The sequence below is a fragment of the Crocodylus siamensis genome, chromosome 4, assembly GCF_052110815.1.
Source record: "Crocodylus siamensis isolate JL-2025a chromosome 4, ASM5211081v1, whole genome shotgun sequence".
Lineage (NCBI taxonomy): Eukaryota > Metazoa > Chordata > Crocodylia > Crocodylidae > Crocodylus > Crocodylus siamensis.
Window position 1 is genome coordinate 57,967,475 of NC_143398.1, and position 20,782 is coordinate 57,988,256.

The 20,782-nt window shown below is 41.0% G+C and overlaps 1 protein-coding gene across 2 annotated transcripts in view; it reads right to left on the reverse strand.

The window, feature by feature from the left end:
• Positions 1-20,782, reverse strand: part of NELL2 (neural EGFL like 2) — a 266,470-nt gene that overhangs the window by 156,887 nt on the left and 88,801 nt on the right. For both annotated transcript variants that reach the window (XM_090042380.1, XM_090042379.1), the window contains exons 10-12: positions 12,269-12,360; positions 6,182-6,284; positions 1,974-2,102 (exon numbers count right to left, since the gene is read on the reverse strand). In XM_090042380.1, the coding sequence (XP_089898506.1) occupies positions 1,974-2,102; positions 6,182-6,284; positions 12,269-12,360 (324 nt within the window). The remainder of the gene's footprint in view (positions 1-1,973; positions 2,103-6,181; positions 6,285-12,268; positions 12,361-20,782) is intronic.

Genomic DNA, 20,782 nt, shown 5'->3' on the forward strand with positions numbered 1-20,782 from the left:
TTCCCAAAGTCCACAAGAGTGGGCCCCTCAAGAACCTGGAGCACCTGCCCAGGGTGCCTAGAGAGGATGAGCAGCTCCAGATCACCCACATTCTCCCACCCCAGAGCAACTAGACATCCATTGCCATAAAGTAGCATTCTTTAAACACTACCTTTTGTTGTGCCACTGACATGGATATAGACATCTGCTTGCCATTTGTGTTCCCTTAAAATGTATTTATGGCAATACAAAGGCAATGTTAGGCAATGTCCATTTATATCCTGCAAGACTGCACTGCCATAACTTCTGCTTGATTTCTACAACTACAACTCTGGGCACTGTGGCAATTCAACACTACCACCACTCTACCTTCCCCAACCCCTCAAGAAACTTTCTGGACCTGTGGGGAGTCCTGCTCCCCATCCACGCATTGGATAGAGCTGAAGCACAGAGCTGGTCCTCAGCCAGAGCCAGTATGCCAATTCTGACCTAGCACACATCCACAGCTCTGGCATGCCAGGTCCAATGCCACATGCTAGCTCCAAAACCATGTGCTGTTAGACCTGATGCACCAAGTCTAGGACCCAGTGTTGGCTCTGAGGCTGTGACAGGTCAGATACTGAACATGGTTTCAGAACCAGCACATGATCCTAGACTTGGCATGTGATTCCAAAGCCAGTGCATGGGATCAGACCCAGCATGTGGTTCCAAAGCCAGAAGGCAGTCTCAGACTCAGCGTGCTCTCAGACTGCAAGCCCCAGACTCATTGTGCAGCCCCAGACCTGCTAGGCTGGATGAAGCCCAACACATGGCCCAGACCTGCTTGCACAGGGTCAGGCACATCACATGGCCCTAAACCCAACATGATGGATTGGTCCGTGGCCCCATCTGGCACATAGGGCTGGCAGCAAGCTCAGCTCCGTAGCCACTGTTCTTCAAATGCTTAATCAAGACAAGATATTTTCTTTTTCATGGTACATGGTCAACTCTAGATGGTGAACTTACTGTGACCAACAGCAGTATCATCATATATACTGGGCTGTCTCCAGAGAGCCACTCCCTCACCCAACCAGAGGCAGTGCTTGGGGACATAAGCAAATCTTGGGGACAGTCTAACTGATACTATCACACAACCTGTTTTTTTAGTGTTGCGTGAACATGGATATACTACACTCAATTGGGAGGAGTGTAACATGGACTAAGCAGCACCTCCAAGATACAAAATTAATTGTACAGGCCAATTCTAGTGTACGTTCTTATGTACACAAGTAAGTTTACAAGTGAGGAGTCTTGTTAAAGACTATGGACTACTTATAGAAACACAGTTACAGGTATGATTGTGTGCAAAGTTCAGCCAAAGAATCAATCCCAAAATGCTTACAACCTGAGGGCCGTAAACTGATAGACACTTAAGAATGGGGACAGTGAATGCATATTTCAAGAATCACGATCCCCATGAGAAAGACATATATAGATGGTGGGAGCAAAGAAGACAAGTTGGAAAAGGTATTACTTGCTGATACTCATATGCCATGCAACAGGTTAGATATTTTTATTACTTAGAATTGTGTGAGCAAGTCAAAAACAAACTATGGAGGCTGAACATTCCTGGCAGGACGTGTTTGTTTCCTTACTACATGGATATGGAAAACTGGCAACGTAAAGAAATAATTAAAAGCTATATTAAAATGCTATTCTAATGTATAACTTTTATGTTATCTGAGTATTGGCTTATAATGAAAACAGGGGCAGATTGTACAGTGGAAGTATGCTTCTACTTCAAAAATTCAGCCAAATTAATTTACAGCTTTGACACCGATCAGATATTAAAAAAACTTAATTTGAGAGATAATTATTTTCACCAATTAATATATGCAAATTACATTCACTACATCTAATGAGCCTATCATTTTGACAATTTGTGAATTAATATGTTCTTAATGGAAATAATTTAGAGTAATTTATACAGCTCAGCTATCTTTACAAAGGATTACCTTCACAGTAGGCATTGTCTTCCCGAAGGGTTCTGAAACCATCTCGACAACTACAGACGGCTCTGTCCTCTAGATTCCTACAGACAGAATGCTCCATGCAGTTATGTCCTTCAGAACAAAAGTCATGGCCTGTATGAGAACAGAAGTGATGGATGGTTAAAAAGAAACCAAAGATTACAAAACCATCTTTAACATTCCAGTGTTTTCTCAAGTTAGGCCATACAATTCCTTTCAGCACAGCATCTCCTGCTCTCCAGAGGATAAGCAGTTGCCTTTTGATAACAAGTATGTAGCATCTTGCAGAGTAGCTACAATATACATTCATTTCTAGACCTCCAGGTTAACTCCAGCTCAGGTCAATGATGAGAAAAAACTACATCTGATGGCTCATAGGTGGCTTATTTAAATTACCTTATCAAAGAGAAAGTTTTTATACAGAATCTCCCTTAGTTCTTAATGGTTCAAACAGTATCTTCATTTTTCTTTTAAAAATTCAGCTCTAAAAAAAGAAATTCCGTAATTTATTTACTAAATGGTACTATTTTTTTTCCTCGTACTTCTCGTTTCCCAGGTACATTTCTAATATCCTTCTATCTTTCATAAAGACCTTTGGTTCAGGTTAACTTATTTTGTTTTCTATATCTTCTCCCTTCAAGTCTCAACAGGGTATTATACTAAATCAATTCCCTGCTACTTTCTACTTTAGAAAAGTTTAATAAGAAATGAATTCATCTGTTTCTGGTCCCTTTTCCTTTCATTCCTTCTTTTCCCCAAAGAAAGACTGTTTTCTACTGGGCCTTAATTAAGAATATTTTTTATGTTTCTGTACCCTTTTGCCAAACTGGTGGATGTGAAATCAGTCTCCTCACCCCCTCATGCAATAGTTGTTTTTTTTTAATTCAAAAAATTATCTTGCTATCTAATGTCACAGTATTGCTATACTTTGTGAGCCTCTTTTCCACTATGATGAATCTGTGGTCACAGATTTGAAGCTCCTGTACAATTTCTACACTTTACATAAGTTTGTGCAGTTGGGCTGCCCCACTGTTCTCTTGTTCTTTTATTTTTGTTCAATGACTAAATTTGCTGCAATTTTTTTAACAGTGGCTTTAGGTTTAGTCAAACAATGATCCTTTGTTATTACAGTTCCTGCTTTCTTGTAAAGGCACCTGCAATGCAATGTATAGAACTTGAAGGGCTCATGACTATAAACTGAAGTGAAGATGCTACCAGACAAACACAGGTCTCTCATCATGTAACAGTGATCTGGATGCTTGCGTAAGTGAAGTTCTCTCTCCTTACTTCCCAGTGGGCATGTCTACTTGTTCATTAATGCAGTCGTTACTGCACATTTATTTAGTATTTGTATAATCAAGTAATAAATAAATGTGTAGTAACCATAGTTACTGATCAGTAGCCTAATAATACTGCACAGTAGCGTATTAGCACTGTTTGTGTCTTGTGTAGATGCACCCAGTTCTGCCTTTTTTTGCTTGCTCCTGTGGATCATCTTTAGTGCAACAGTAATTAGGTTACCATTAACAACAGAAAAATAAAAACCAGAATCTGCTAAGGGGTAAGGTCAGAAGAGAGGTTGCTTTCTTGTATGAGGCTAGTCAGAAGGAGTGAAAACTAGGTGGATCAATATAAAATAAGTAATATCAACAATAAAGACAGAGTATACTTAGAATTGCTGACATGATCATAATGCTAATTCCATGAACTAGTTAGGTATCATAGGCAAACTTTTTTTAAAGTACAGTAGTACTCCCACTCTCCATATAAATTTTACATCCTGTTAACGAGCACGCAATTTTATTTTACAATTTACCATAAAAAATAAAAATTACACTGCTGTCATACGAAACAGGATGTTCAGCAGCAAAAACCCTACATTCTTAGCAATGTTAAGGGCCATTCATAACTCCCATTGCTATTGATGATGTTACATGCATTTCAAAACCAATATTTGTCCCTGTATCTGAAATAAAATAACTGCCAAAGATTTGTCTTTTTGTCTTCCTTACAAAGCCTAAGTTAAGAACAAAGAAACAATCATCATATTGAATTTTCTGCCTTTTACTGGCTTATATCAGAACCTTAGCATTACAGAAAAATAAATGTACATTTTTCCAGTGATCAATATATTGTCTTAGATTACAAACCAATATATGTATATCAGCAGTATTAAAAAAGCAGAATCATAGTATCATAGCGCTTAGGGTCAGAAGGGTCCTAAACAGATCATCAGCTCCGGCCCCTTGCCCCAGGCAGGAATGGGTGCCAGGGTCATATCACCCCAGCCAAATATCTGTCCAGACTCGTCTTGAAGAGTCCTAAGGTAGGAGAGAGTATCACCTCACTTGGGAGCCCATTCCAGAGCCTGGCAGCCCTAACTGTAAAGTAATGTCTCCTGATGTCCAGCCTGAACCTTCTCTCTAACAATTTGTGGCCATTATTCCTAGTAAGCCCCGGTGCTGCCCAGGGGAACATAGCCTCCCCCAATTCCCATAGGTCCCCCCTGGTGAGTTTGTAAATGGCCACCAGATCCCCTCTCAGCCTTCTCTTGTGGAGGCTGAATAGGTTCAAGCTCTTTAGCCTCTCTAGCCCTGCTGCCCCTTGACCATGTGAGTGGCCCTCCTCTGGACCCTCTCAATGCTAGCTACATCCCTCTTGAAATGCAGTGCCCAGAACTGGACACAGTACTCCAACTGTGGCCTGACAAATGCTGCATAGAGGGAAAGGATCTCCTCCCTGGACCTGCTTGTGATGCATCTGTAGATGCACGACAAGTTGTGGTTAGCCTTACTGACCTCTTCCTTGCATTGGCAGCTCATGTTCATCCTGGAGTCAACAACGATCCCTTTCTGCCACTATGTTGACAAGAAGGGTGTTCCCCAGCCTATAGGTGTGTTGCTGGTTCCTTGTCCCTAGATGCAGCACCTTGCACTTCTCTTCATTGAATTCCATCCTATTCTCATCTGCCCACCTTGGTAATTTGTCTGTATCTAGCTGGATTCTGTCCCTCCCCTCCAGTGTGCCCATCTCGCCCCACAACTTGGTGTTATCAGCGAATTTGGACATCGTGCATTTCACACCCACATCCAGATCACTGATAAAGATATCGAATAGTACAGGCCCCAGGACAGAGGTCTGGGGGACTCCACTGCCCACTCCCTCCAGGTGGAAAATGACCTGTCCACCACTACTCTCTGGGTGCAACCATCTAGCCAATTTGCCACCCATCTGACTGTGTAGGCATCAATGCCGCAGTCACCTAGTTTTTAGGAGGATGTGGTGAGAAACCGTGTCAAAGGCTTTCTCACAGTTCAGGAAGACGACATCCACCCTCATCCAGGGACTTTGTGACCTGATCATAAAAAAAAACAGGTTAGTCAGGCAGGATCTGCCCTCAATGAACCCATGTTGGTTGCCCCTGAGCATTACCTCCCCTGCTGGACCTTTGCAGATGTACTCCTTGATAATTTTCTCAAAGGTCTTCCCAAGGACCAAGGTAAGACTGACTGGCCTATAACTATTAAAGAAATGGGGTAAGACTTTTAAAGATATAGCTCCTTGCAGTTGGGATGGGGGAGAGTATCAGTATTACCCTGGATTAAAATAGGTGGCGAAAGAACTGCAACAGTTCCTTACATCAGTGCCCTTTTGTAAAAATTAGTCTGTATGTAAAAGGTTGAGATATACAGGACAAAACAGCTCCTAAAGTTTTTGCTCCTACACTCAGAATGCAACCTATAACTGTTAAGAAAAGGGCAAAATTATACTAAATTGCTACCATTTTCCAAGGAATAATAGTAAAGCACACTGTGCCCACAAAGACATAGGCCAAAAAGATTGGAGAAATCTCTGTTTCACAATCTCACTGTCTTTAGGATGGGACAGAAAATGAAGCACTTTAAAGCTGGTGACACCAATCAGGTAAAGTTTCTTAGGATTTCTCCTTTGTGCCTCATCCTCTTCTTCAGTGATTTTTTTGAAGTGAAATGCATGAATTCTGGCAGTCCCTTTCAACAGAAATTACACTATTACAAATCATTCAAACAATTTTCAAACATCTTGATGTGCAAGTCATTTATTCATTTTCACAAAGATGAAAAAGGTGTCCTACCTAAAAGTAAAAAACCCAGATGTTAACTATAAATACTGAAGATTACACTAAGCCTATGTGGATCTTGCTATTTTCTTACCTTTACAGACTTTGCAGCAACTGTGAGACAAAGAGATTTGTTGAGACTCTGGGCAATTCAAAGCTGGACAGCCAGATTTTGGAACACGCTGCATTTTGTGATCCTGTAAAATATAGGTCATTAGTGAATACTATGTGATGATAAATACAGTTAAGAAATCAAATTAAATGCAAGTATTTAGATATATAATGGACAGGCAACAAAAGATACCCAGTTCCAAACTCCTAGAGCCTTTGAAACCTCCTTGAAAGCATGATGAAACAACAAAAATCAGCAGGAACCTACACTGCATCTCTAGAAATTTTTTCAACGATACACTTCTCATCTTCCCAAAAATTATCCCTTAAACAACTTTTGTGTCCTCAAAAGCTCTTCATAAACCCATGCCTAGAAAGTCAGCAATTAACTTTGCTACAGACTGAACAGACTGAGGTGGGGGTTTTAAAACCAACTTTTGACAACAAATGCTCTGTCAGAAGCAGATGGATTTTTTTTCTCATCTCAAGGAAGTTCTGCCTTGAGCCACCCTTTCCTTCCCTGATCCTTGCCCCCCCTCCCCGGTCTCAACTACTGAATTATAGCCCAAGGAGAAAGACAGTGGTAGGGTATAAGAAGCGAGAAAGTTCCTCAAGTAGGCAGGTGTCAAGCCATTTAGGACTTCAAAGGTCAAAACTAACTCATTAAACCTCATCTGTATATCCACAGGCAGTCAGCACAGATCAATGTAATAGGTCTCACAATAATCAATGTAATGTGTTCACAGAGAGATACTGCACCTAACAGGCAGGCTACTGTACTGTGCACCAACTTCAGATCACTACAATTCATTCTATTTGTAAACATTTGGAAACTAATCTTGAAATGGCAAAGGAATAGATCATGGCACCATAATTTCTTAATGAAGTACCTTTTGAAATATAAAAAATATTAATATGTGGACTCCTTGTGGCAATAACTTCCTATTTTTATTTGTGTGAAAAGTGCTTAACATACTACGCATGCTATTAAAATAATAATTATGTATTTGTTGTTTAAATATTAAATTATTTTTCCATCATAAAATGTGAAAGTAAAACACTGCAACCAGAATGATAACTGTCAGAAACCACTGCTTAATTTTGATATTCATCTTCTGTGACTCGGCATACAAAACCCAAATCTGATTCACAGACATTTAAACAGTCATGAAACTATATACCACATATCATATGAAATGTTCAAAACTCTTCCCTAATGAAAAAAAGGACATATATTAGAATGCTCAGGTGAACAAATTTTGTTCATTTAATTTTAATAATTCACTTGAAAAGTACATGTTTCTGCAACAGATGCAAGTGCAGCAACCCAGAAAATAAAAATGGATACTATGTGCGCAACTGAAACTTGAACTAATTCCCTACATTAGCATTTGCCTACAATCAAGAAATCAGCATCTCTGCATCATCATCAAGTCCCTCTTGAATAAGGGTCATTAATTGTAGTTTATTAATGAGCTAAAGCCCACAGGTAATAAAACAGTATCTACCCATGGGTTCCTATTTTATTTGAACATCTGACAACATCTGACTTGCCATTTTGAAATGCAATTCCTACTATTGCATTCTTGGAAGCAATAACTACACATATTTCAATATTTGAAATTCAAAATTTGTGTCATCTCATTTGCTATCTTTCTCTCTCTTTTTTTTTAATCAGTGCAGTTGTAGCAGCTACAAAAGACCTTAGATATCAAAACTCTCAAATTTATTTGGGGCCTACAGTTTAGACTGCAACAATCAGTAGGTGCCTAAAATTAGGTTTCTGGGCATGTTTAGATGCATCCCAGTCTGAGCAGCTGAGTACCTATCTCCTGCCAAACTTCCCTTATGAGCCAGATGCAAAGCAGTACTTTTCCGCCTACAGTCTTGGAGGGGCCCAATCCAACAGGCATGGTCAGGGTCAGAGCATGTCTAACACATCACCAGGACAGAGTTCAGTCCAAAGCATAGCACCCAAAAATACAACCAGAGGAGGTCAGAAACCCTGTATTTTGAGAGAACAGAAGTATCTAACATTCATCCCAGAGTCAGGCACCTACACCCTGGACAGGGCACTTGTTCAGATGTACCTCTGTGTTTTCTGTTTCTTATTATCTGGCTCTGGGCAGCTTCTTGCTTAGCTTTGGGGCACTTAAATGACTTTTTGTGGCCACCTAAATCTTCTTCACTGAATGAGTAAGAATCCTAGACTCTTAATTCTGTTTCTCTGAATCACTCTCAGGCCCAGGGACTTTAATTGTGGGTGTTGTCACCCAAGGGCAAATCTGCATATTGCCTAAGTAACAGATATGCTGACCATCATCTTCACTAAATGGTATCATAATTGCTAACTATAATAAGTACAAAGGAGCATCAGGTGGCTTTTATGACTGACAATTATGAACAAACTGGTCACCAACAGTATTTGTACCACGAACCCCTTTTTCACAACCCTCAAAACTATATGACTTATTCAACCATATTTCCAAAATAACTCCAGAATTTATTTCCTCATGATTGATTAGGCTCTCCCTTCCTAACTCAAGCTGATTTCATAGCTACTAGTCAAGCAAGTTAAGGTGCCACACAGACTGACAAATACTCCCAATTTCCAGACCTTGGTCTCTAGCCCTACTTTCTAAAATGCATCTCTTGGAAAAAAATAATCACAGTTCCTACAGCTACAAAGTGACCCAGTAAACAGGTCTGGAGCAGGTGAAAGGGAGGTCTGAGAGCACAGGCACTCTTGCCAAAGAGTGAGGAAAAATCCTAGTTGAGTCAGGGAACACACTCATCTTGGCACTGAGCCTGAAGTGTAATCTACCATAATGTCTATCTAATATCCATAACCTTAAGGAGCCAAGGTTTGGGGACAAAGGCTTATCTTTCTGTTTGACAGAAAAGACCTGGTGGGATTTGTTCTCTTATGTATGGTAGTTCAATTCAATGTCACAGGCAACACTGCAGTCAACAAATAGCCCTTCCCTCTCCTTCAGGGGTTGGTGACTACATAAATTTATATAAACTTGTAAAAAATGGGTTAAAAATGCCCATCTAAATTCCATTAAAAAAATCACCCGTCTAAAAAACACAAACAAGCTGAGTTTGACTGAATCTGTATCATGGGAAAGAAGCTGCAGGAACTGGTGAAGGACAGAGAACACAGCTGCACTACCTGGGGTGCAGACAGAAGTGCACTTCCCAGCTGTAACTCAGAACAATTTTTGCAAAGTTTAATATTTATCACCTCTTTAACTCAACAGTACATAATGGATATTGAGTCAGAGAGGTGATAAACCTAAGAAGCGGGGAGGGAGGGGCGGCAGGGAGGGACGCAAATTGATTCGGCCAGCAGTAGATTCCATTTCCCAGCAACCCCTGCCGACATGGCTGGGGCTAGTCTCCATGGCAGCCTCAGCCACATCTGTGCTGTGACAGCACAAGGCTGGGATTGCCACAGAGACCAGCCCCAGCCACGCTGGCAGGACCTACAGTAGGGCAGGGCAAGGGGGTGCTCTGGAGCTGCTCAGATCTTGCAGTGGAAGCAGCCTGGTCTGGGGCCACAGCAAAGCTGTGATCTGCTACCTGCATACTCCAGGAAGGTGCGCACAAGTAGAAGATCATGGCCTTGCCCTGTCTCGGAACCATGCTATCACTGCTCCAAGGAGCTGAGTCAGAGCCACGATCTGCAGCCTACACGCTCCAGGCAGGGGTACACAGGCAGCAGATAGCAGCTCTAACCTGGCCCCACACCAAGCTGCTCCTGCCACAAGATCCCAGCAACTCCAAAGTAGTCCCCTGCCCTGCCATGCTGCCAGAGTGGCTGGGACCGGTCTCCATGGCAACCCCAGCCTTGCACTATCACAGTGCAGCTGCAGCTGCAGCTAGAGTACCCATGGAGACCAGCCCCAGCCATGCAGGTAAGGACTGCTGGGAAGTGGATCTGCTGACTGGACCTGCCATTTTTCCCACCCCTGTGATAAAGATTAAGCCTCATGGTGACATCTTAAGATTTTCCTTTTCATAATGGAAATGTACATCACAGCTAAATACTGCATGGTGCAAAACATTCAAGGGGACACTGCTCTGTCTCTAGCTGCCATCTATAGATCTGCATGGATCAGTGTGAAGTTGAAGAATTTCATGCATCTGTCTTATGTAAGGAAGGAGAGCAGGGGTGCCAACACAAGGCAATTTTTTTTTTTACTGACAAGTCTGCAAACTTTTTACTGACAAACTTTTTTTAACACATGGTTTTACTGACATATGTTTTGTGTAATGTAAAAGTAATCCTTCTGCCAGACCCTAGGCAAGGCCCAGGCTCAAAATTAGCGGTTTAACACCCATAATAGTTAAACAAGTTTGGTTGCCAGTAAAAAGTTTGCAAATTGTCAGTAAAAAAAAAAAGAAGCTTAGATTAGCAACCCTGCCTGGTTGCAGCCATGGTTTTACACCAGACTGTGCACATACCTCCCCTCAGCACCTGGCCCTGCTCACTCCCTCCTGGCACAGATCCCCAAAGGATCCAGGGAGCTCACCACCCAGATGGTTCCAGATGGTGGCAGCGAGTCTGTCAAAAAGCTCAGGGGCAGCAGTGCTTCAGCCAGAACATCTGGAATCTGCAGTGGTGACAGGTGAGCCTGCAACTGTTAGGGGCAGCCTGTCTCCATCAGAACACACTGTGCTGCAGCCACTACTGCCATCTGAAACCATTTGGGCAGCAAGTGCCCAGGAGCAGCAGGCAAGGGTAGTGGGGCAGGGACTGCAGTGTGCTGGGGACTTGCATGGGGGCAGTGGGCAGGCAGCTGTAGTCCCCACTCAACGGGGGCTAAAAGGTGGCTGGGGCAGATCCGCCCCATGGATGGCCCCTGCTGCATGCCCATCCTGTTCTACCTCCCTCCCTCTTCCCCTCCTCTTTTTCATCCTCCCCTTTCTTCCCCTCTTCTCTCCCATCTGCCCTGCCTGATGCCAGGCTTCCCTTGGCTGGGGGACAGTAAAGCATGGGACAAAAAGGGGCACTGGCAAGGCTGAGGGGGCTGTAGCTTGGGAGTGAGCAACACCAGTATGGGCAAGGTACCAGCAGGGCTGCTCAGTGCTACAAAACAGCAGGAAGGACAGCCACAGTCGGATTCGTGTTCTCGTGCAATGGGAAAGCTGCCACCAGGAGGGAGCAAGTTGGGGGTAGGCAGGAGCTGCAAGCTGGGGGTGTGGGGTACTGGTAAGGCTTGGGAGGCTATGGCTTAGAAGTGAGAGGCAAAAGCATAAGGGTTGCTCAGCACCACAAAGCAACAGGTGGGGGGAGCCACAGTTTGACTGACATCTTGGTGAATGAAGAAGACAGGGGGAGCTCTGATTTTCCATGATAAAAAAAAACAAAATCAAATGCCAAAAAAACTAGGTATTTTGAATTTATTTTATTGTAATGGTTGAGGCACTGGTAAACTTCCAAAGTGTGTAGAAATGGTAAATAGATCAGTTAAATGGATTTATTGATAAATTGTAAATATATCAATAAATCCATTTAACTGATACCTATACATATAGTGGTATTTCATTTTAACGGTGGGAAAACACAGATTTGGAGATTTTTAATCAGAGAATTTTAAATTTTTTTAACAGAGAAAACTAGGGTCCCTGATCATCATCAGCTGGAAGTATCCTGCAGTCTAAATTTTGCTCTCACTACACTTCTACTACCCTTGTAGCTGAGCACATAATTGAAATAAAATAGAATTACACTGTTGTAAATGAGAGCATAATACGGCCTGAAAGATATTTATTACTGATGATGATGATGATGATGATGTATGAGAAGAAAAGAATAAAGCTAGACAGTCAAATCTCTAGTTGAATTTGCAAGGTTGGCACAGAGTAAAATCATGTTTTTACTTATGAAGTTTGATGTAGAAATCAGAAAGACAAAATAAATATTGGACCCCATGATGATGTTGCTATAGCTACTTTTCAAAAGAGATCTATTTGTACTTCAACATATTTATTCATCAAAACTCTGTCAGACATTTTTAAAAGCCTATTGGAAGAAAAAAATTTTCATCAGTGGTGCTCTTACCTTGCACTCAAACAGAACACAGTCCCCTGAGTTTGAATAGACAGTTTCTCTTTGACCTTCAAAGTAGGTTCTGCCTTCAAATATGCACACCGCTTTAAGAAAAAAACACAACAAATTTGATAAGAAAACTATATTACTCTAAATATAAAACTGACATGCTTTCTTAAAGCTAAGCATATTTTAAAGTAAGGGACCAATTCAATTGCACACATAGTCTAATCCAGGCAACCAGAATTAGGGTAAGGGCAAAAAGAAGACTCAAGAGGAGGAAAAAAAGGAAGGAAAGGTCTCTGAAGTTAAAGGAGGAGCAGGGGGAAGGAAAAGAAGCAAAAAAAGAATACTTGGAGAATAAGGAAGACAAAGTGGAGGTTGCATATCCTGCCCGGAAAGAAATGTCTGCCAATATTTCTAAGAGCCAAGCATAGAAAACAGCAAATTGACTAATGGGGATTTAGTGGAGAGCAAGTAAATATAGTATTAGTCTACTCCATTGCAATTTAGAGATGAAAAGGGAAAAAGATGATAGGATAGCAGTGGTGGGAGAGACAGATGGACAGGGTAATTTTCTTGAGAGTTATAGGGGGGGATTACAGCAGTGTTAGATAATTACTGACGGTGAAATTTATGATTATTTATCCTTGTGCCTAGAGCCTAAACCAGTGGTGCTCAACTTTTTTCTCCGGGAGGTCCAATTAGTAGTGTCCATTCCTTCTGTGGGTCAGATGTGGCCTGTGGCCCTGATCTAGTGTCTGGGGTGGGCCACAAACAGGGGGACAGGGAGCAGTCAGACCCCCCAATTCAGCATGGGTGAGAAGGGGATGGGACCCAATCCTGATTCAGGCATATGGGGGAGAAGGGGGTATAGTCTGACTCTTATTCACCTGCACGAGGGAGAAGAGGGTGTTGTCTGGCCTGGATTCAGCCACACGGCTGAAAAGGGGGCATGCCCCACCCCAATTCAGCCACGTGGGGGGAAAAGGGGGGTAAGCCCGGTCCCATCTGCCTGTTCAGGGGGAAGGAGCATGGGAATTCAGTAGCAGGGAAGGGTGGCCATGAGGAACCATGGGGAGCCTGCAGGCCAGATCCCGTGACTCTGCAGGCCACAATTGGCCTGCAGGCTGGAGGCTGAGCACCCCCAGTCTAAGCTATTCCTATTATTCACTCGTATCATTAAATTACATTACTGTATGACTTCTACAATTTATGAACTAATTTTCAAGGAAAAAAATTTACTTGAAGTGCAAGCAAATTTTCAGTGGAACAAGAGTTCCTGGGATATTTAGGGACCTACTGAAATTGCAACAGAAGTGCACTGCACATCTGCTCCTTCAGTCTTACTCATTTTGCCATGCACCCCCTCAATTGGCAGAGGGGCCCCAGTGGAGGCATCCAAAAACAAAAGCCAAAGTTTTAAATATGCCATGATCTTTGCCACCCAGCCAATCAGCAGCAAGTGATGGGGATGCCAGGGTTCCTCAGCCAATCAGCAGCAGGAGACAAAAACCATGGGATATTTTAAACCAAGCTTTTGCCTCGAACAGCAAGGCCACCAGAGCCCCTCTGTCAATCGGGGAGTTGGGGGCGAGGGAGGGAGTGCACACAGCAAAATGAAAAAGATTAAAGAAGCACTTCTCCTGCAATTTCGGTAGGACCCTAATTATATTGCAATGATACACAAGTAAGACAACTGTGACCTTTGTATATTTTGGAAGTACTGAGGCACACTGAAACATATGGCCCTCAGGACTGCTAACTGCATCCGGTACTTGGGGGCCATATCTAAAATTTTTCCTTTTTTAAAAATGCTTATACAATTATTTTAAGCATGAGCATAATTCTTCAAAGCTTGAATATTAAAAGTAGAAAAGCTGATAGCTCTGTGGCTTAAGATATTCTCAGGGCCTAATAAATAAGGATAATCATCAAACAACAGAAATAGGTCAAGGTCAAGAAACCCAGATGAGAAAGCATTCCAGATGAGTCCAGAGCAACAGAATATGGTAAATTCTTGCCCATAATTAGCATAATTCATGAAACCTGAAAAGGTATCCCTTTTGAGTGAACACAGCCTACACTTGGAAAGACCAGATGCTGCCAGACTTGCTTTTATGATAGCTGGACTTATTTCCCTGTCAATGCAGGACAAAAAAATATATTACTCCTGCCTCCTGCAGGTAGGCATTACAGCCTCTGGAATCAGGTGGTCCTGGTGGCACTCTGTAACTTTACTTCGCTCAAGCAGTTAAGATGCATTCAGAATTCTGTGATTGCTAAGGCCAGTAAAGATTTAAATTTCTGCCTAAAGAAACCCTTCCCAGGGTGAGTTTGTCACTGGTAACTATCTTATTTCAACTTCTTAACTCTTCCTATTCCATGGAGCCATTGGGTCAAGTCAAGAAATGATATGAGTATTAGTTGTGCCCAACCTTCTTAGCGATTGCCTGTGAGAGAAGCTATTTGAGATGGAACAACACCAGAAACTAATTTGACACACCATGCATAGCATCAGTGACCTCCTCTGTCAACTTCCCCTCTCCATCCCTGAAACAGTTGTCGCAGCATTACTCTCCAAAAGAGAGAAAAACCGGAGTCTATGAAATCTGTTAAGGATTTAAATGAATATTCATCTATTTTATGCAAGAGGTAAGAGGCAGCAATGCAAAGCCCCAAGATGCAGAGAGTTATTATTAAAGTTTATACATAAAATCATAGGAGCCATTCCTACATCATGTACATAGTAACAATTTAAAAAAAAAAGATGCCTTAAGAGATGAATCAATGTAGTGTGATAAGATGGGAACTGCCACCAATTCAGTGATCCTCTCGGTAGATCAAGTATGTACACTTCTTTTTAATCTCCCATTGCTCCACTGGATGGGGCAGGTCTATTCTAACCGACCCCTCACTTTTGTTAGTACCTTATCCCTTTACATTATGTTGTGCTTATTCAGCACGTTACTGATAACACGTTATCAAGTCATCATTTGTCCTCCATGAGAACTTCCTCCTCCTATTAGCCTCTGAATGATACTAAAAGAGATGTGAAAGAAGAGTATGCTTCTCTACAAATACTGGACTCAGCTACCTCTTGCTCTCTGATCACCAAGTTGGTAGGATATCAGTTAGTGCATTTTCTCCCATCTGTATTAATCATCTTTGCTAGCTATGTCACTTACATGTTGCCCTGGGTACTTGTATGTTCCCTTAGCTAATTATGGTTAAAATTTATCACCAGGTAACAACAGACAGTTCACGACATCAATTAAATAAGATGGATGGCAGATTTCTGCTGAACACCAAAACTGATCTGAAGATTTATGATGGGTCTGAATAGTTTTGAACACAATGATTAAATCCTAGAATCATTCCTACATGAGTCACATTTACTACAAAATAAGTTGTGTCCAATTCTTTTATTTTTCAAATTTCCCTGTTGGCCTACTTTCTGGTTATATCATGTAGAGGTCCCACACAAGATTTTTGCACTAAGGCCCAAGTAAACACCCAATTTGCACGAAGCCCCAATTAAGTAGTGCAAAGCCCCCGTACATTGGTCTTTATTCCATAAAATATATACAGAGCTAAATGTCACCCCTTATGAATTTCTGCCTGCCTACTGCTAAGTGACTATTAAATAAAGTTAGAGTTGTCTTCCTTCCCTCATTTTATCCTTTGCAGTATTTCAGAAAGGCTCCTCTTGCTGATTTACTATGTAGCATGTGGTACTTTGACACAATAGCTAGCAAATTATAGAACTTGTCCCATTTTTATTGGGTGCCATCTCCCTCAACAGCTTACAGGGTTTCTAGATCTCAAGTTGGAAAATTTGTTACTAGCTCTTAGAGTTAATTATTGCTGAAATTCCAGGTTTATGGCTTTGAGGTTCCTCAGCTGGGAACATTTGATTTGAAATTTCCTAATGATTAGAAATTGGTTACTATTTATATCCTGCTCTTTATTAGTTGGCCATGCAAGAATGACTTTTCTCATTACACTGAAAATGCAAAGTGGTTGCCTTACAGTATTTTTATGATCACCTAAAGGTATCTACTACATAAGTCATCCCCAAAACTGCTAATGTGCTCCTTAGTCATACCAGTGATGAGTCACTGAAACAAAATTCTTTCCTCTTATTCTCCCTTGCATGTTTCTCATTCCCATGGTTCTTGATTTCTATGTGAAAAATGATGCAACTGATCTTTGTCTACTTGTACTTACTGTAAAGTCGCCTTCAATAATTAATCTTACCCATAAAATAAAGGCTCTTCTAAGTACTTTGACATCTGTTACAAACCAAAAAGCAATTACATCAGCGTTTAAAAAAAAAGATGCTTATAGAAATATTAACTTGACTGGCAACATACAAAATACAGCGAGACCCAACACAGTACAGACAGACAGCCCTAACACAGTAGGTAAAGTTTTTACAATAAGCTGAGGGATAGAAATTTAGAACTGTAGAAAACCAGTCTGGAGATCACATGAAGAGAAGTGATTGTATGACTGCTTTTGTTAGGCAAAGGCCCAAACATTAATGATAACAAGAACAGTAGGTAGGGGGGATGTGAAAGGTTAAATGATTAATCATTTAACTGATAAGCCTCATGATGGCTGGTTAGTTTACCAGTTACTGTTTAGCGCAGGACGGGGTAGGGGGAGTGCAGCATGAAGCAGTCTGGGGGACAGGGCAGGGAAGCCATGCAGAGCCCCATCAGGAACCGGAAGGTGGCAGGGTGGGCAGGAACTAGTACCCATGGTTTATGAGGTTAAAAAGGAAAACAGCAGCTGGCCTAATGGCTCATCAATTAAGGAATTAGCTGCTTGTTCACAGGTGCGCCCTTCCCCCCAGCACGGGGCTTCAGATGCACTGTGTTTTCTGAATAGGCTTACCACTGTCTCCCTGCACCCACTAAAGGGCTCTGGGATTCGCTCCCAGCTATAGCTGTGTCTGAGTTGCTGTATCATCCGTTAACCATTTAGATAATTAGAGGAGGTTAAACAGATAATTTTTTAAAATTATATTTACATCCCTACTAGCTAGCCTCTCTGAAAGACCTCAGAGAGACCAGGAAGAAGCAGAACCAGTGTCCACCTCAAAATAATTTTTTTTATGGCACAAGCACTGATAATCACAATATCTGGGTACTAAAGGTTCCATAGCCATGAATGAATAGTAAATTAGGGACTATTAATAAGGGTGAATCTTTTTATGCCTCTATTAAGACAGGATAAAAGGATTTTAAAGGTAACCAAGAAATATGCAAATACTTAAAAAGTCTCCCTTTCAGTTAAAACCTTTCCCACCCCCAACCTGAGAACAGTCAGAGCAATATATCAAGCAAATAGAGGACTATATAACATCTTTAACAAGTTCATGTTTTGTTAGCATTTCATTTTTGTAAGGAATTGCTATTGGTATTTGTGCTATAGCAACTTCAAGAGACCAGGCATACCATTATCTTAATTAAACACTGTCATGCCTTGCAGATTAAACAGAATCTCTCTCTCTCTCTCTCTCTCTCCGAGAATGAAGTAGAAGAACTAACTTCAAGAGGCTATGCCAATATCTAAAAAGTCTGGATTTTTGAAAAATCAGTACTATATACTACCACAATCTTTATACAGAAAAAAAAACTGGAAAAAAACAAAACCCTTTTGGCTCTCCTTTCACAGCAAAAAAATTATATATATACATCATGAAGTACGCTAGTGGTCATTTGCTAATAACCTGATGCTGCAACTTTTATTTACAGAATGTAGCAATTAGTATAGCAATTTGTGAGGATTTTTTTTTAATTCAGGTTTCTCATGATTTCCCCTAGAAGTTTTCTGGGGTTGTTTTTAATGAAAAACAAAAATAACATTTTAGCTTTAAAAAACAGATTCCAGAATTATTTTTGGTTTGTAAATTTTCAGCGAGCAAATGGAAAATATCTTGGTAACTAAAATAAAATATTTTGGGTAAGTATTTATTTTACATAAAGCTCTTTTCCACATCTTTTTCTGCTTCTAAAACAGAACTGGGATATTTGGGCCTGTCTATAAGCCTGTAAACCTAGGATTTTGAAAATTTAGTCACAAAGCATCCAGTTGCCAAATAAACTACCTTGACCATCCAGTAGTCAAAGCAAAGTCCACAGTTGGACATTCGGCAGTTGATTAAATCAAATGCCAAAGAATAAATGTTACACCAGCAGTTCCCAAGCCATGGTACACATACCACTAGTGGTACACAGACAGTCTGTCAGTGGTACACATTAACAGATCTATTATAATTACTTTATATGACATAAAATTACTCCTGGTACTTAAGGTTGAACTGAAAAATTTGCTGGTGGTACTTAAGTTTATATCCTTTTAAACTGGTGGTGCAGAGCTGTTGTGTTAGACAATATCTAAGAGAAGAGAAACTATTAAGTTAATCATTTTGTTTCACAACTGTTGTTGTTAAACCATACAGGCAAGGATTCATAAATAAAACAATAACCAGACAAGCCACCTCAAGGCTAACACAAACACAACACATATACTTAAGTCCCATATGATGAAACTGCTCATTTTATGGAAGGACAACTTTATAAAGTAACTTACAACAGATTGGTGTTAAACTCAATCTAGTTCCATGGACCAAAAAAATGCTGCAGGGCTGGTCCATGGGCTGGACTGGGCCTGAGGACCTGCCCCCCCACCCCCACCCCGCCACACACATGCAGCTCCGGATCCAGCACATGCAGCTCTCCCTCTGCTGGTCTGGGACTGCACTGCTCATGGCACCCGTGCAGAGTCAGTTCAGGATGCACACCACATGCAGCACCACTGTGGTCAGTCTAACACCCACACTGCTTACAGCACCAACCCCAGAGTGGCCAGGAGGGTCATGTGCTACATGGGTCCTGTGCCACGTGGCATGCATCTTGGATCAGCTGGGGCTGGTGCCTTATGCCGCACTGTCAAGCGTCATGTGCGATACATGTCCTGGGCCCTATGCACAGAGTTGGTCAAGGGTATACCATGTGTGATACATAGGTCAGCTCTGGACCCTGAGGCAGCACTGAGGGCTGGATGATGGGGCTCCACAGGCCGGATTCAGGCTTGTCAAAGATGCAGCCTGGCTTATCCAGTTGAACTTTATCATAGGTGACAGTAAATATTGTATCACATATTGACAGCTACTGTAAGAACATTTGGTTGAGTTTTGCCAGTTATGTTAGTTCCAGCTTCTCCCAGCTGGAATACCAAAAGGCAAACTGACAAAGGAGTTCTCTGGGGAATTTTGTGACTGGAAGTGGTATGAAGGCAAAAAAAAAACCCCTCACCATCACATTCCTCACATTCCTCACTTGTACATCTTACCACTTCCTCATGTATTTACACACATGCACTTTCATGTAGAAAGCCTCAAATGGGAGAATCACTTAAGAAGCAAGATAAAAATTTTAGGCAGCCTATTAGAATTAAGCACTAAAATTCAAAGTTGCAAAGATCGAAGAACTGCTGAAAGCTTTACATATGTTACTGTGTAAAGGTATAAGAAATAAATGAAATAATGATCATGCACCATAAGTAATTAAACATAAAGGAAAATGGGGTGTGTTTTTTAGTCTCATGTTACATCTGAGGGCATACAGGCAGGAATATGATTCGGAGAAGAAGAATAGCTCACAGATAAGGGGTCCATAATCTTTTGTCTGGCTACTTTCACTGAAGGCAGAAGCAGCAAAGATGATGCCCAGAAGCTAGTGAAATATTTTAGGATGGCTATTTCCCTGGTGTCTGCAGACAGATGAAAGGAAAAAGTGAAGAATAAAACAAAATGGAGCACATGAAAGTGAACACCTCAATAATTTTATGATTTGCTGTGTTTGACAGGATTAAAAAATATGTGTAAAATCACAGACCTACTTGGTTATGTGCAAAAACAATAAATTTAGTATTTTTTTCTGAGTGAGAAGAACTTCAAACTGGAAAATTCCATACACCAGAGGTGTCAAACTTACAGTGCATCCTCTTCCTCCCTTCCTTCCCTTCCTCTTTGAACAAAAATGACAACTCGCAGAATCATATACCATTGAGGACCATACTGAATGTTCTTAAAGCAAACATTAAGGATTACTTTGAATAGAGAACAGTTTTCCATCTCAAAATTAGGACGATGTTTAAAACTGAGAACAGGAAAAACACATTTTTGACAATCTTAATTAGAACCAGTTATGTAAATCATTACACCCTCATTTATTACATATTCAATTTCAACATTTGCATTCATTATAACATAGCGCATACTCAAAAGTAAATTAAAAACAGATGCCACCAATAGAATAAGATTTCTTTAAAAAAGAGAAAAGATGTTATAAGATTTTATTTCCATCTAATTTCAAATCCTAATTTTCAAGATTGAAAGAGATAAGAAACTAGTACTATTTACTGTGCTTCCAAAACAGTAAGGGTGCATATAGACATTCAGGAAGGTCAGGGGGAAGTTATATCAAGTTAAAAATAACTACCCAACCTAAG